At 38.4% G+C, this 15,340-nt stretch overlaps 1 protein-coding gene across 1 annotated transcript; it reads left to right on the top strand.

Annotated features, from left to right (window-relative positions):
• The first annotated feature begins 1,403 nt into the window (after positions 1 to 1,403).
• Positions 1,404 to 3,920, top strand: LOC130919155 (beta-1,3-galactosyltransferase 2-like). Its single transcript, XM_057841635.1, has one exon. The coding sequence runs from the start codon at positions 1,790 to 1,792 to the stop codon at positions 3,095 to 3,097; it is 1,308 nt and encodes a 435-aa protein (XP_057697618.1). The 5' UTR covers positions 1,404 to 1,789; the 3' UTR covers positions 3,098 to 3,920.
• Positions 3,921 to 15,340: the final 11,420 nt, after the last annotated feature.

The raw sequence follows: 15,340 nt of genomic DNA, 5'->3' as shown, positions 1-15,340 counted from the left end.
CCAATGCAGTAGCGGCTTATTCCTCCCATTTATTTTATTTTTTTACGTTTTAAAATGTATGCATGGTACGAAAAATATAGTACCGTATTAAGATGGCGTTTTTTGCATTGAAATAACACTGAAAAAGAGGGGGTCATCTTATATTCGTGGTCTAGACATTATACCTATTCACGACGCTAGATGGCGCCAGATATCATTGAAGCGATGTTCTGTCATGACAGATCTCAGCTACTATCCCCATTCACGACACTAGATGGCACCAGATATCATTGAAACGATGTTCTGTCATGACAGATCTCAGCTACTATCCCCATTCACGACACTAGATGGCACCAGATATCATTGAAGCGATGTTCTGTCATGACAGATCTCAGCTACTAGTTTAACCATTTTGCATTATTTTATTGCAATGTTTTTCCATATTCAGATTTGTTTCAAGACTAGTTACAGTTAGACTTCACTTTGATGGTTAATGCAGTTATTGCAATTTTGTTGTTTTATCACAGTAGATTAGTTTATTTACATGTCAAAAACCAGAAGCCATTCATTTACGAATGAGATTGCACTTTAGTTTACATATTTAAATGTTCAGATATTAAGATTTGAATGAGGCAAAATAACATGCATTTTCTCTCAAATATATGGTTATAATCATTTGTTTCGGATGTACTGTAATTATTTTCTGTATAAAAATTAGGTGTTCAAAAAGTATTTTTTCAAAATTGAGTCTTGAAAAAGAGGGGGTCGTCTAATAATCAGGGCCGTCTTCTATTCGGGCCAATACGGTAATTACCTTGAATCCTCGAACAAATCAATCCCGAGACAATCCTTCCAGTTTGTATGTACAGCTTTCGTACTTTTTCAACAGAAATCCGGCGTTAGATTGCTGCGTGTGTGTTTGTGAATAGCTCCTCTTGAAGTGGGCAGCCCCGTCTGACCCGTCAAAACCATTATGAAGTCTATGTGTCAACTCATGGCTATCACAGCCAAAGTTCATTCATTCATTCATTTTCCATGCCGCTTATCCTCACGAGGGTCGCGGAAATGCTGGAGCCTATCCCAGCTAACTACGGGCAGACAACCATTCACGCACACACTCATACTTACGGACAATTTAGAGTGTTCAATCAGTTATGTGAATAAATTACCATATTAAGGAGCCATGTGCAGATTGTGTATAAGAATTGAAGAGAGTAAAATAACCATATTAAATATGTATATTCTTAAGATTGTGCTATCTAGACTTTAAAACTTCAAAGTATTTTTTTTTTTTTACCTGTGAAATTTATACTGTGGCACTGCAGTTCAATACAGGGGCACATGCCCCAGTGAAATATGTCTGGCGACGCCTATGGTTGTCGTATTTTGTGCCAAATTATTTCAAACTATGACATCCATGCTATGATTCATGTGAAAAGGTAGCTGAATATTCAGGAAAATTGTGCCTCTAAACTAATGCTATACTGTTTTACTGTTGTCTTTACAGATTAGAGGAGGTGACCCATATCTTGACCTGAAAGAGGAAAGACATCATACAGATGACCAGTTTATTCAAAATCCCAAATCTTATAAAATTTCCAGAAGAAATAATTGCCTTCTCAGTGCTACCTGGAGCATTTTTGACCTGCACCACATGAAGTTCCAAAGACTTCCACCAGACATTGTACCCCATCTGCTAGCTCAATTTGTTAGTTTTTGGCAAACACATGTTTAAGGTGATTCTGTGTGACTACCGCAGCCGCCCCCGCCCATTCTCGAGCAGCAGCCCACAGCAATCACAACCTGCACCATGCAGTGGAGACGGAGATATTGCTGTCCCGTCAAGATGATGTGGACCGCCAAGCGCTCGCTGTTTCGGACCCAAGTGGCGGGCCTTGTCTCAATGGCGCTGCTCTTCACCCTCTTCTCATTTTTCAGTCGGCAGGACTGGCTGCCTGGTCGTACTGGGCCACGGGAAAATCGTTTCCGCAATCCCAAGGGGGAAGCCAACCAGAGTAGCTCCCTTAGAAGCCTTTGGCGGGAGACAGGTATTGTAGCACCAAAGCCTCTGCTCAATGTGAGTTCGCAGCAGGTGGAAGGAGCAGCCGGGGAGGCAGCAGGTGGACCTGGCGGAGCATCGGGTGTCCGACCGGCTGTAATGGGACTTGGTGACTCCATGAGCACTAACAAAAGTTTACAGAAGGAAATGGGCATTGGTGGAAAGCTCAGTGCTCAGCCCTACCGTTACATCCTGAACCAGCCTTTCAAGTGCAGCGACAGCACACCATTCCTTGTCCTACTCATTGCTGCTGAACCTAGCCAGGTTGATGCTCGTAATGCCATCCGTCACACGTGGGGCAATGACAGTGTAGCAACGGGCCTTGGCTTTGTACGTCTCTTCTTGCTCGGCATGGGAAAAAGCTCTGACACCTTTCTCCAGAGCAGTATTGAGGAGGAGAGCCATGTTTACCATGACATAATCCAGCAGGACTTTCAGGACACATATTACAACCTAACTATCAAAACTTTAATGGCCATGAACTGGGTGGCGACATATTGCCCACACGCCTCTTATGTGATGAAGACAGACAGCGACATGTTTGTCAATACAGAGTATCTCATTCAAAAGCTGCTTAAGCCTGAGCTACCTCCCAAGCAGAGGTATTTTACAGGCTATCTTATGAGAGGCTACTCACCAAACCGAAATAAGCAGAGCAAGTGGTACATGCCACCCGAGCTGTACCCAAGTGAGCGTTACCCAACCTTCTGCTCTGGCACAGGGTATGTGTTCTCAGGGGACATGGCAGAACTGATTTACCAGGTCTCTCTTGGCATACGCAGGCTTCACCTTGAGGATGTTTATGTGGGAATATGCCTTGCAAAGTTGCGCATCGACCCAACTCCGCCTCCCAATGAATTTCTCTTCAACCATTGGAGAGTGTCTTATTCCAGTTGTAAGTACAGCCACCTAATCACCTCGCATCAGTTCCACCCAAATGAACTTATCAAGTACTGGAACCACTTGCAGAGCAACAAGCACAATGCCTGTACCAACATGGCAAAGGAAAAGAATGGCAGGTACAGGCATCGAAGGTTCCATGGAGAGCGGCTTCCTTGATATCTTGTGGTGTAAGAGGTGTGCATTCTAACAACTGGAGGACTTTTTGGCCTCTGCACAACTCACTATATAGAAAAAGCACATTGTTTTGGGTATTATGTACAGTTGATGTTTCAAAGTATTTTTTGGTGGGGCAGAGGAGCTCAAGTATTGTATAATGTGCTTCAACATGGTGCAATGACAGACACATTTTGAGATAGGGAGCATGGGGCCTGATGCTTACGCTAAAAGTGAGTTTTGACAACATCAAACGTTAATAGTGTATGCCCCACATTTAAATCTAATAAAAAGCTTCAGATGAAACAAATATGTTTACACAAAGGGAACTGTCAATGTATTTTGTTGAAAGTTAAACTACCTAAATATGAATGAAAATATCTTTGGCATTGACCACTTCTTCTGACTGCCTTCTGTGTTTCTGTTCATATTTACTTTCCAGATTTATCAAATACCACAAATTAAATGTGTTTATCTAATGTATCCTGTATTTTATCTAAAAAATAAACATGAACGCACATAAAAACGACTGAGATTGTCTTTCTGTTCAAGCTTTACACTGAGTCAGAGGCAAACATACAGAATTCTACCATTATCCATACTTTTTATCCTGTTAGACTCCAGCTCTTTACACTGCAAATTTATAACATCTTAATCTGATGTCTTTTTTTTTTTTTTTTAATCCAATAATTTTCTCCATCTTGTTTTTTGAGTGTTAAAGACTAGTTATCAGATTAATGCGTCAGATTATTCCATTTAACGTTAAGTAAATATTACTATTTGATCTTATTAGGACCATCTAAAAGTTGCTAATTTTTTCACCTAAATTAAGAACAATTTGCTTTCAAATAATGTTTTGAACAATATGCATTCTTGAATTAAGAACATTTCTGACAAGCAAGCGTTTTTTAAAGATTAAATTAAATTACTGTGATATGGGATATTTGGGCTATTTATCTTTTTCCGGGTTTGATTTATGGACTAGGCTTTTGTGACATTGGTGTGTAGGTAACGTGGGGTTATATGGTCAGATTGTATGTGTCAAATAAGAATATGTATATATGTAAATGTATGGAGGTAAACCAATATGTGACCTAAGGTGACCATATTTTTACTTCCAAAAAAGGACACTCGGCCTGGCCTCGAGATACTTCAGTTTTACTCGAAGTTCACTCAAAGATGCCTATATCACTTTAATATATTTAAAGTGTGCCTCCTCTGGCTAGATAGAAACATTATGTTTTATTTTAAAAAAAAATTTTTTTTTAAAACGAATTGAATTGAATAATGATAAAATAGGGCTGTCAAACGATTAAAACTTTTAATCAAGTTAATCACAGCTTAAAATTAAATTAATCGTAATTAATCGCAATTCAAACCATCGCTAAAATATGCCATATTTTTCTGTAAATTAATGTTGGAATGGAAAGATAAGACAAAAGACGGATATATACATTCAACATACTGTAAATAAGTACTGTATTTGTTTATTATAACAATAAATCAAGATGGCATTAACATTAACATTCTGTTAAAGCGATCCATGGAAAGACTTGTAGTTCTTTTAAAAGATAAATGTTAGTACAAGTTATTGAAATTTTATATTAAAACCCCTCTTAATGTTTTCGTTTTAATACATTTTGTAAAATTTTCAATCAAAAAATACACTAGTAGCTCGCTATTGTTGATGTCAATAATAATTATGGTGGTGAACCCAATAAAATCAGTCGCACCCAAGCGCCAGCAGAGAGCGGCAAAACACCAAAAAACAAGTAACAAGTGGAAATGACACTTTGCTGTCATTTTAATCTGTTTGAGCGGGGCATGTGAGTTAAATGTGTCGAATATTTTTAAATGATTAATTTTAATTAATTTTTTTTAAAAAGTTAACGCCCGTTAACGCGATAATTTTGACAGCCCTAATAAAAAATAAATAATATAATGCAGACCGATGGAAATGTAGTTCAGTGAATACTCACAGTAGGCTATGTGGCAGCTAATTTTTTTTTTATAAATTACTATCACGACAATTGTAGACAAATTCTCATTACCACTCAATTGCTATTCTCATTCAATGTTCTTGACTGCACGCAAACAATAACCGAAATAAACTGACAAACTATTCAACTAGTATGTTTCCAAACGCAGCAGTTCAAAACTACATTTTCCATAATGCCTAGCGCGGTTTAGCTCACTGATAGCTACCCAATTAGCGAGCACCGGGAGCAGAGGCAAAATCAAACTTGCTATGAAAGTTTAAAATCATCGGCAAGCGCAGCGATACGACACCAAACGGGATCTTACAGATCACGCCAGTACAAAGCTTCGACAGAAGTCAACAGTTGCCATTACATGCGTACTTATCGTAAAAAACTTAACAACTGGGCAGGCACTCTGGGAAGATGTCACAGGCAGCAGTACCGTAGTATTCTGTGCAAAGTGTCAATTTCAACACACGCCGATTGTAAAGAAATACTCCTCCGTGTCAATTTTGAATTTCCTTTTATTACCATAGATGACGGAACCCTGAGGCATAAGAAACACAGCTACTTAGAATATAATACTAACATTCAACCAAATACACGAACACAGAACAATTACTACAAGACTTTCTGACTGAACCAATCCACATTGTTAGGTTTTGTGTTGGTTCCCTCCTAGTGTGCTCCCGTGATTGCCCATTGATTTCACCTGTTTTGCCTGCTCCTAGTGTATCACCAACCTGCATCCTTCTGTGTCGCCCATCTGTTCCTCATTGTCTCATTACCCCTCGTCTCTGTGTGTATATAAGCTTACATTTTCTTTTCACTCCTTGTTGCTTCATTGTTGTGACGGAGTAGCCCCGTCAGATCCCGGGGGAAACTCGGCGTCCGCAATATAACGCATGAGACACGGCAGACTCGGCGTTTTCAATATTATTCATTTGACACACACATACACGTGCGCGCGTACACTCACACCATACCTGTTAACTTATTAGGCATCGCGGGGGTCTGGGGTGCTCACTAGACGGCTGCCACAACATCGTTATGCCGTACTCACTCTTAACAAACATTTCCACATGTAGTCATCCTCCATTCACATGCCGAACTGTCAAAACCGAGCGCACATTCACTTCCTGGTTTTATGACGTAGCGAGTGGGACGTCAGCGTGTGACGTCACCGTACGGGTTGAGTTTTTGACCAACGTAAATGTATTTTTCTTTCCAAATGTTTTTTCGGTATGGTAGTACCAGTATTTTGTTTATTGTATTTTTCTTTCATTTGTAGTGAAGCTAATATTGCATAAACTGGAGTTATTGAGCAGATAACCGAATTTTTGAGGTAATATATTTGAGGGGAGGGGCCAGGAGAAATATAAGGACAGACCTACCTTTCCTACCTGTCATTTGGAGTCACGCAGTGGTGCAGAGCAGGTAACAGACCTTTTTATTTTATTTGTTATACTATAAATGTTTTTGTAAATATGGTGAATGTAACTTTTGTAAATAATCACTTTTGCACGTTGTCACAGAACACTGCTGTTTAGTTGTTGGGAACGTCATTAATAAAAACACTTAAAAACCATCATACTGCTTCGGTTGCCATTTTTGGGAGCAAGAGCCCCGCCACAATTGTCAATGTCATTGTTGAAGTCGTGTCCAAGTCCTCGTGTAGTAGTCCCTCCGATAAAGTAAGTTTTGTTTGAACCTTGCCTTTTTGATCCCCAGTACTTTTGGTTGTACTTTGTGTTTTTGTTAGTTAATATTAAAACATTTTATAAGATCACCGCCACCTGCCTGGCTGCTTTTGTTTCCCTGCATTTGGGTCCACACAACCTGCCTGCCCGTGTTTTCCGTGACACACATGAAATTTAATAAAAGTCAATACAGATTTATTTTGCCGTGATCATTTAGCCTATCAGTGAATTAAGTTCATATTCGTGAGGAATGTAGCCCTGACCCCCGTTCACCCTGTTTTGTCTTATTAATGTCCTGGCCCCAACAAAAAGTGTACATGCAGGTTATGCTGCTATATAGTTTCCTACCAATGTTGAGACCAAGCCTAAGCCCTTGAACATAGCACAAATACACTTGAATACCTGCACAAAGTAAAGGGCGCTAAACGAAGGCGGCAGACAAACAAACCAAGGCAAGGCGAAACTAGCCAACTGCGAATAACCGGCTCAAGGACGTCGGATGGCTACCAGCAAGGTAGTCTCTGCGCCCTTCTCCCGGATGTCCTGTGTTTATATGCTACCGTTGATGAGCTGGGATTAGCTGCAAGTACGACGACGGCACGCACCCACAGCTGGCTCGGCAACAAAAAATCTGACCAGCAGCAGAACGCGACACTTTCAAGACTGGTTATCAACCAATATTGTTCATTCTGCTCTCCTTACACATAATTTTTGGTCTCGTTTTGAAAGACTGTGTAAAGGAACTCATGTGAAACAACCTGTACTGTACTGTATTACTGTTGGCGAATTATCTCATCCACTGTTCCAAATGGAGAAAGACCAAACCCATTTTTGCACTCTGTAAAAAACCTTGGAAAAAATCATCTCTAATCCTTAATTATTGGCTATGGAAAAAGCCAGGGTTCTGCTCAGTGCATATACTGATTATGGCGTCTTTAATGACTGCTAGACAGCTATTATAAACTAAAAAAAAAAAATTTTTGTTTTACTTTAATTTTTAATCTTTTTTTTTTCATTATTCCTTTTATATTTAGTATGTATAACTTTTTCTGTGGTTTTGTTTTATTGTGCCTTATGCCTTACATATGTATGTTTGAATGTTATACCAAATTGCCTTTGAATTGTAAAATGTATCATTGTTGTTAATAAAACAAAATAAAAATGAAAAAACACATCTTTTTTTTTCTATTTTATCGAGAAAACATGACATTTATCAAAAAATACTCCATAAGTAAACCGCTTTGCTGTCAAACCCGCAGGTTTCACATGGAGAGGAAAAAAGTAGCTGTTTATAGTCCGAGTATTAGAGTACATTAATTTGTTCAACTACCTAACAATTTAGTCACAGTAACAAATGTACTTTTTGTGTGTGTGTGTGTGTGTGTGTGTGTGTGTGTGTGTGTGTGTGTGTGTGTGTGTGTGTGTGTGTGTGTGTGTGTGTGTGTGTGTGTGTGTGTGTGTGTGTACACCTGTTTTGCTCATAAGCAGTGTCATTATTCGTGTTTAAACTAGTGCTGTCAAATTTGTCACGTTAACGGGCGGTAAGTAATTTTTTAAAATTAATCACGTTAACATATTTGACGCATTTAACGTATGCATGGAATAACCCGTTCATGCGTTGCCTCAAACAGTATACAATGATGCCGTTTTAGTACATTGAAAGCGAAATGGCAGAGAAATGCTAGTGGACATAAGTGTTCATTGGACCATACCTTTTATTGGCTTAAGCTTTGGCAACTCTTTCCCAACAATTATAAGTAGAGTGGCGAATGACATGGGGAAGAATCACAGGAGACGATCTTTTCCTGAACACACTTAATTGATCGCAGAACATACTGTATACCATTTGCAGCCACCACTGACAGTCATGGTTAACCAGCTTCCCATCATGCATTTGGGCGGAACAGTTAAGTCGCTACAGTATCATTTAGTGAAAGCACAACAAAAGTAATATTCTCTCAAAAAATAATGTTCACAAAAAGAAAAGTGCTCAATGCAAAGAGAACTGGCATTCCCAATCAAAATAGCTATGCAAAATACCCATAAAACTTACTCAGACTTTGCCTTTGCTAGATCTCAATTTAAAACTCGCCATTGACACCTTGTGGTGTATTTCAATCACTACCTTACGTAGTTAAAGACACTGTGGAAGAACGGCTGTGACATCCCGCTCGGCGAAGTCAACAATGGCGAGCTATGAGTTTATTTTTTGATTGAATATTTTACAGATTTTATTAAAACGAAAACATTAAGAGGGGTATTCAATATAAAATTACTATAACTTGTACTCAAATTTATTTTTTAAGAACTACAAGTCTTTCTATCCGTGGATCCCTTTAACAGAAAGAATGTTAAGAATGTTAATGCAATCTTGTGGATTTATTGTTATAATAAACAAATACAGTACTTATGTACAGTATATTGAATGTTTATGTCCGCCTTGTGTCTCATCTTTCCATTCCAACAATAATTTACAGAAAAATATGGCATATTTTAGAGATGGTTTGAATTGCAATTAATTATGATTAATTAATTCTTAAGCTGTGATTAACTCAATTTAAAAATTTTAATTGTTTGACAGCCCTAGTTTAAACATGATTATTTTTTCCATTATTAGGTGTATAAGGAATGCATAATTTGCATGAAGGTTACTTATACTAGGTGTTTTTCATTTTCCCTTTAATAACTCACCATAATTGAAAGACGTGACATCAAGCATTCCAGTAGAGTGGGCCATGTTCTACATTATACTGTGTAGTAACAATCGCTGAATAATGTATTTTGGGATCTGACAATCCCTGGACAGGACCTTTACTTTGATCAAATGTATTTTTCTGCCCATCATTTTATCTACACAACAAATTGTTATAGATGTGAAACATTTGGCATATAAAGTGAGTTTTGAACATCTAAAGCTTGTCTGGTAATGCAATTATTTCAAATAATAAATACTAGGCCAGTGAAAGTACTGTATATAGTTGAAAGAGGGCCAATAGGCATCTTCACAAAAGGTAAAGGAAACACAGATGATTGATGATATAAAAATATCACTTGAAGAAATACATGAATCGCACAGCCACGGGTTAAGAGATAAGAGTCATCATATTGGTAAAGTATATATTGTACCTTCATATCAGATTCTTGCCTTCACATCATCAGATTTTATCAGAAGCACAAAAAAATACCGATTGAGGATCTATTTTTAAATAGAATGTGAGAGATTTATGACAGTAGGGGTGCATTTACCTTTCAATATTTAAGTCAGTCATTCTATATAATGAAACAATTTCAAACATCTTGTAGTAATAATAATAGTCGTATGAAAAAGTATCTGAACCTTTTGGAATTTCTCACTTTTCTGCATAAGATCACCATCAAATTTGATCTGATCTTTGTCCAAATCACACAGATGAAAAAACAGTGTCTGCTTTAACTAAAACCACCCAAACATTTACATGTTTTCATATTTTAATAAGGATAGTATGCAAACAATGACAGAAGGTGGAAAATTAAGTAAGTGAACCATCACATTTAATATTTTGTGGCCCCCGAACGCTTACTGTAGCTGCAAATCAGTCTGGCAAATTGATCAGGACTAATCTCTGCACATTCTTCCTGATAAAACTGCTGCAGTTCAGTCAGGATCCTGGGATGTCTTGCATGAATCGCTATTTTAGGCCATGCCACAAACTCTCAATGGGGTTCAAGTCTGGACTTTGACTTGGCCTCTCCAAAACATGTATTTTGTTCTTCCGAAACCTTTATGAAATTCATTTACTTCTGTGTTTTGGGTCATTGTCTTGTTGCAGCATCATCCTCTTTTTTCTTTTTAAATTAATTCTTCCATTAATGATTGCAAGTTGTCTAGGCCCTAAGGCAGCAAAAACAGCCCCAAATCATGATGCTCCCTCCACCATGCTTCACGATGGGGATGAGGTGTTGATGTTGGTGAGCTGTTTCATTTTTCCTCCACACATGACATTGTGTGTTACTCCTCCACACATGACGTTGTGTGTTACTCCCAAACAATTCAACTTTGGTTTCATCAGTCCACAAAATATTTTGGCAAAACTTCTGTGGAGTGTCCAAGTGCCTTTTTGCGAACATTAAACGAGCAACAATGTTTTCTTAGACAGCAGTGGCTTCCTTTGTGGAGTCCTCCCATGAACACCATTCTTGGCCACAGTTTTACATATAGTTGATGTGTGCACAAAGATATTGGATTGTGCCAGTGATTTCTGTAAGTCTTGAGCAGACACTCTAGCGTTCTTTTTTTACCTCTCTGAGTATTCTGCGCTGAACTCTTGGCGTCCTTGGACAGTGCCAAACTCTCACCATTTGAAGACAACTTCTATGACTGTCGATATATGAACATCCAGACTTTTAGAGATGGTTTTGTATCCTTTCTCAGCTTTATACAAATCAACAATCCTTGATTGCAGGTCTTCAGACAGCTCTTTTGACCGAGCCATGATGCACATCAGACAATGCTTCTCATCAAGATGATTTTTACCAGGTGTTTTTTTTTTTTTTTTATTGTGGGCAGGGCAGCTTTAAACCACTCACCAGTGATTGAGCACACACCTGACTTAAATTGTTTGGTAACAACTGGTTTCAATTGCTCATGAGTCTCCTTAGGCAGAGGGTTCACGTACTTATTTTTCCCCTTTGTGTCATTGTTTGCATGCCACCCTCATTAAAATATAAAAAAACTATAAATGTTCTGGTGGTTTTAGATAAAGCCGACCATGTTTTTACATCTGTGTGATTTTGACAAAGATCAGATCACATTTGATGGTGATTTTATGCAGGAATTTGAGAAATTCCAAAAGGTTCAGATACTTTTTCATACCACTGTACATTTCATTTGTAGAACGCTTTTACATTTGCTCAAAGACACTTTACAGTTAAAGAAAAGCAGCAAACAACGTGAGCAAAACAAAACAATAGACAAAAAAGATTAAATTAAAAGCCAGTTTAAATAGGTCAGTTTTTAGCATATTTTTGAATGAAGGAAGGTCTGAGCAAGTGCTGAGTTCCAAAGTGAGGGGACAGCAACGGAGGAGGCTTTGTCCCTCCATGTTCGGTGTGTTATATGTGGGGACAGTGCAAGCATGTGTCCATTTGATGAACGGAGCTAACGGGAGGGGGTGTGGGGATAGAGAAGTTCTATGGGGTAAGGAGGGGCCAAGTTATTGAGTGCTGTGTATGAAAGAAGGATGATTTTAAACTGTATCCTGTGCGTAATGGGAAGCCAGGGCAGTTTGCGGAGAACGGGGGTTATGTTATTCCTATAGGAGTTAGGAGTGAGAAGGCGTGCAGCGGAGTTTTAGATATATTGTCGTTTTTTGAGGAGTTTGGATGAACAACCGAAAAGAATGCTGTTACAGTAATTAAGTCTGGAGGTGATGATCGCATGGATGAGGGTTTCTGCAGCGAGATGGTGAGGGAGGGGCAAAGACAGGCTATGTTCTTGAGGTGGAAGAAGGCAGTTCTGGTGATGTGGTGGTTGAATCTTAGTCAATTGTTGAAAATTATTCCTAGGTTGCGGGAATGTGTTGAGAAATGCAGGTTACCGTTGTTGATTTTTCGGGGAAAATTGACTGTCTTTGATGTGAGCTGCCGGGGATGATGATGTCCAATTTGTCACTCTTTAATTGATGATAGTTTGCCTGCATCCGGGATTTAATTTCAGTGGGACTGTTGTGAAGTTTAGATTGGGTACTGTGCGAGATGTTTTTTAGTGAAGATGTAAATTTGGATGTCGTCTGCGTAGCAGTGAATTTGCAGTCCACATTTACGGATGATCTGACCAAGGGGGAGGATGTAAAGAATGAAGTGGAGGGGGCTTAGTACTGCTCCTTGAAGGACACCTTGTGGTCGGGGAACAGCAGGGGATGTGCAGTTGTTAATGCTGATGAATTGTTGTCAGTTGATAAAGTAGGAGCGGAACCAGGAAAGCGCAGTGCCAGTGATGTGTAGAGATTCAAGTCGGAAGAGCAGGATGGTGTGGTTGATTGTATCTAAAGGAGCAGTGAGGTCCAGGAGGATGAGGATGGTGAGTTGTTCAGAGTCATAGGAGAGGAGAATATCATTGGTCACTTTGAGAAGTGAGGTTTCGGAGCTATGTTGTGAGCGGAAGCCAGATTGGAAAAGGTTATTGTGGGTGAGGTTGGTTGAGTTGTGAGGCGATGGTACTTTCCAGAATCTTTGACAAAAAAGTAGTAATAATGAAAAAAAAAAATTAATAAATAAAAAACATTTATGGAATAGATATGGTACAACTCCCCTGTTTTAAAGGTAAATCTAACATGGAAGTAAATGGCATGCAGATGTAGTAAACTGCACGACCAGCCAAATGGACCAGGTGGTAAATAAAACAAAAATGTAAAAGTAACAAATGAAGATGTCAATATTTGCTAAAGTCATATGATACTACTAGGGGTGACAGTAGGCTGGAATGGCCCGGAACACCGTTCCGGTAAAAGATTCAGGGCCGGAAAAGGGCGGAATGGTGCTTTGATCCCGAAAATAGGACGGCAACGCTCAAAACCCCATGTTAAAAAAAAAATGCCTGGCTGCTACTCATGCCTCTAATCTCCAAAAGGAAAACAATCTATCAAAGTCAGATTTAAATACACAAATGTTAAGAACAAGCATAATGAAGTGCCTGTGTAGCGTAATCCATTTCCATCAATATGTATTATTTATTTATTCTGGAACAAACTGTTACAAACCAAAGTTTTGCACACCCCTTGAGACACAGCAAATGGAGATTGGAAGGGGTTTCCTTTTCATTCACACAACTTGGTTTACTCAAAAAAACAAAACAAACTGGCTAAAAAGTAAGTCGCTTCTGGACTGGTCTGGACTGTGTAGTGTATGGGTTCCCTTGGAGGACAGCACTGCTCTGGGCACGACACACAACGGTGGGCACTGCAAAAAAACACTGCAACAAAATAAAGAAATAAACAAAACACTGCAAACAGTCGATCACCCCTTTTACATATTCCACGGAGCTCCCTAAGCTTCAGCAGTTTATTTGAGTCTGACGACTCAGTTACGAGTTGAGTCGGTGTGAGCATGCGCGCAGCAAACCACCCTGGACTCAGTTGTCGTTTCAATTGGCTGACGGACTGACATGTGATTAGCATGGATAGATAGCTCTGATTGGTTCAAATGCAAAACGTTTTCTGAAACAGCAAAACAATAATAAAAAAAAACAAGCTTGTTGAATTAATGCGATGCAAAAAAATGACTTTATTTTATTTGCTCTGATGGGGACCCAGAGGAAAAGAAAATCTGAAAAGAGATCTCCAAAATATCTCATTTATTTCTCCTAGACAACTGTGAGATTTGTGTGACGCCAAACTGAGACTAAGGTTTATTTCTCCTGTGTCTCAGTTTTTTCTCTGGAGCAATAAAATGCACTAAATCTCAATTTAGTCTCCTTTTAAGTTTCAGAAGAGATCTCAACGAGCTCTCATATAATTCTCAGAGTTTCTCAACTTTTGTGTCTATTTGTGATCTCAGGCAGAGAAATCAGAGAGATCTCTCGATGAACTCAGTCTACTCTTATCACAGCTTCCGTTCATGCATCTCATACTGAACTCAGACAGAGCAAATGAAGAGCTCTCCACAAGCACTCGTTGAATTCTCAGGCAATGCAAATTTATTTGTATAGCATAATTCAACACAAAGCAATTCAAAGTGCTTTACATCACATGAATAACCACGATCAGAGATAAAATGATTTTTTTTTAATTAAAAACATTAGTTCAAAAGAAAGTTATAAAAAAACAATGAAAAGTCAATGATAAAAAAAAACTCTTGAATATTCTATTAGCAGCCTCTAAGAAATCTATTTCTAGGAAATGGCTTAAAAAAAATCAACTGTTGAGGAATGGATAGATATTGTACATGAAATTTATATCATGGAGAAGCTGTCATTTTAACTTAAATTAGAGATTGATACATTTTATTTGATATGATCCAAATGGACAAAAGTGAAACCAATTAGAATGGATTTCAATTGATGCTCAACAGAGAAAGTACCTCCTTACTTTTTGGGGGGTAAGAAAACAATATCAGATGTGCTCAAATGTTTTAAGTTGCTGTATGTTGTTTATTTATGTACTTTTTTATTTATTCATTATTTATTTAATTTCTTTTTTGTTGTTGTTTCTCTTAAAAAAAAGTAATATATCGAGAAATGGACTATCGTCATTCACTGTTGTAAGTACAATGTACAGTATATTACTGGTGAGAATCTAAATGAAATTAAAAAAGAAAAAAAAGAATTGAAACAGGCAATCAAATTATACTTAAAATGAATAAAAAGCAAATTGCTTGAAGGTTAAAATATATAGACCGTTATGGATATGCTGTGATAAACAAAAGCGTTTTTAGTCCTGATTTAAAAGGAGCTAACAGTTTGAGCACACTTCAGACCTTCAGGTAACTTGTTTCAGAGGTGAGGAGCATAATACTAAATGCTGCCTCACCCTGCTTGGTTCTTGTTCTTGGAACATACAACAGATCGGTTCCAGATGACCTTAGGGGTCTCT

The sequence above is a fragment of the Corythoichthys intestinalis genome, chromosome 7 (genome assembly GCF_030265065.1).
Source record: "Corythoichthys intestinalis isolate RoL2023-P3 chromosome 7, ASM3026506v1, whole genome shotgun sequence".
Classification (NCBI taxonomy): domain Eukaryota; kingdom Metazoa; phylum Chordata; class Actinopteri; order Syngnathiformes; family Syngnathidae; genus Corythoichthys; species Corythoichthys intestinalis.
This window is presented reverse-complemented; position numbering and strand designations above follow the sequence as displayed.

Bases quoted from the DNA above. Each gene is read 5' to 3' on its own strand.
- LOC130919155 (XM_057841635.1), top strand. From the start codon at position 1,790: ATGCAGTGGAGACGGAGATATTGCTGTCCCGTCAAGATGATGTGGACC.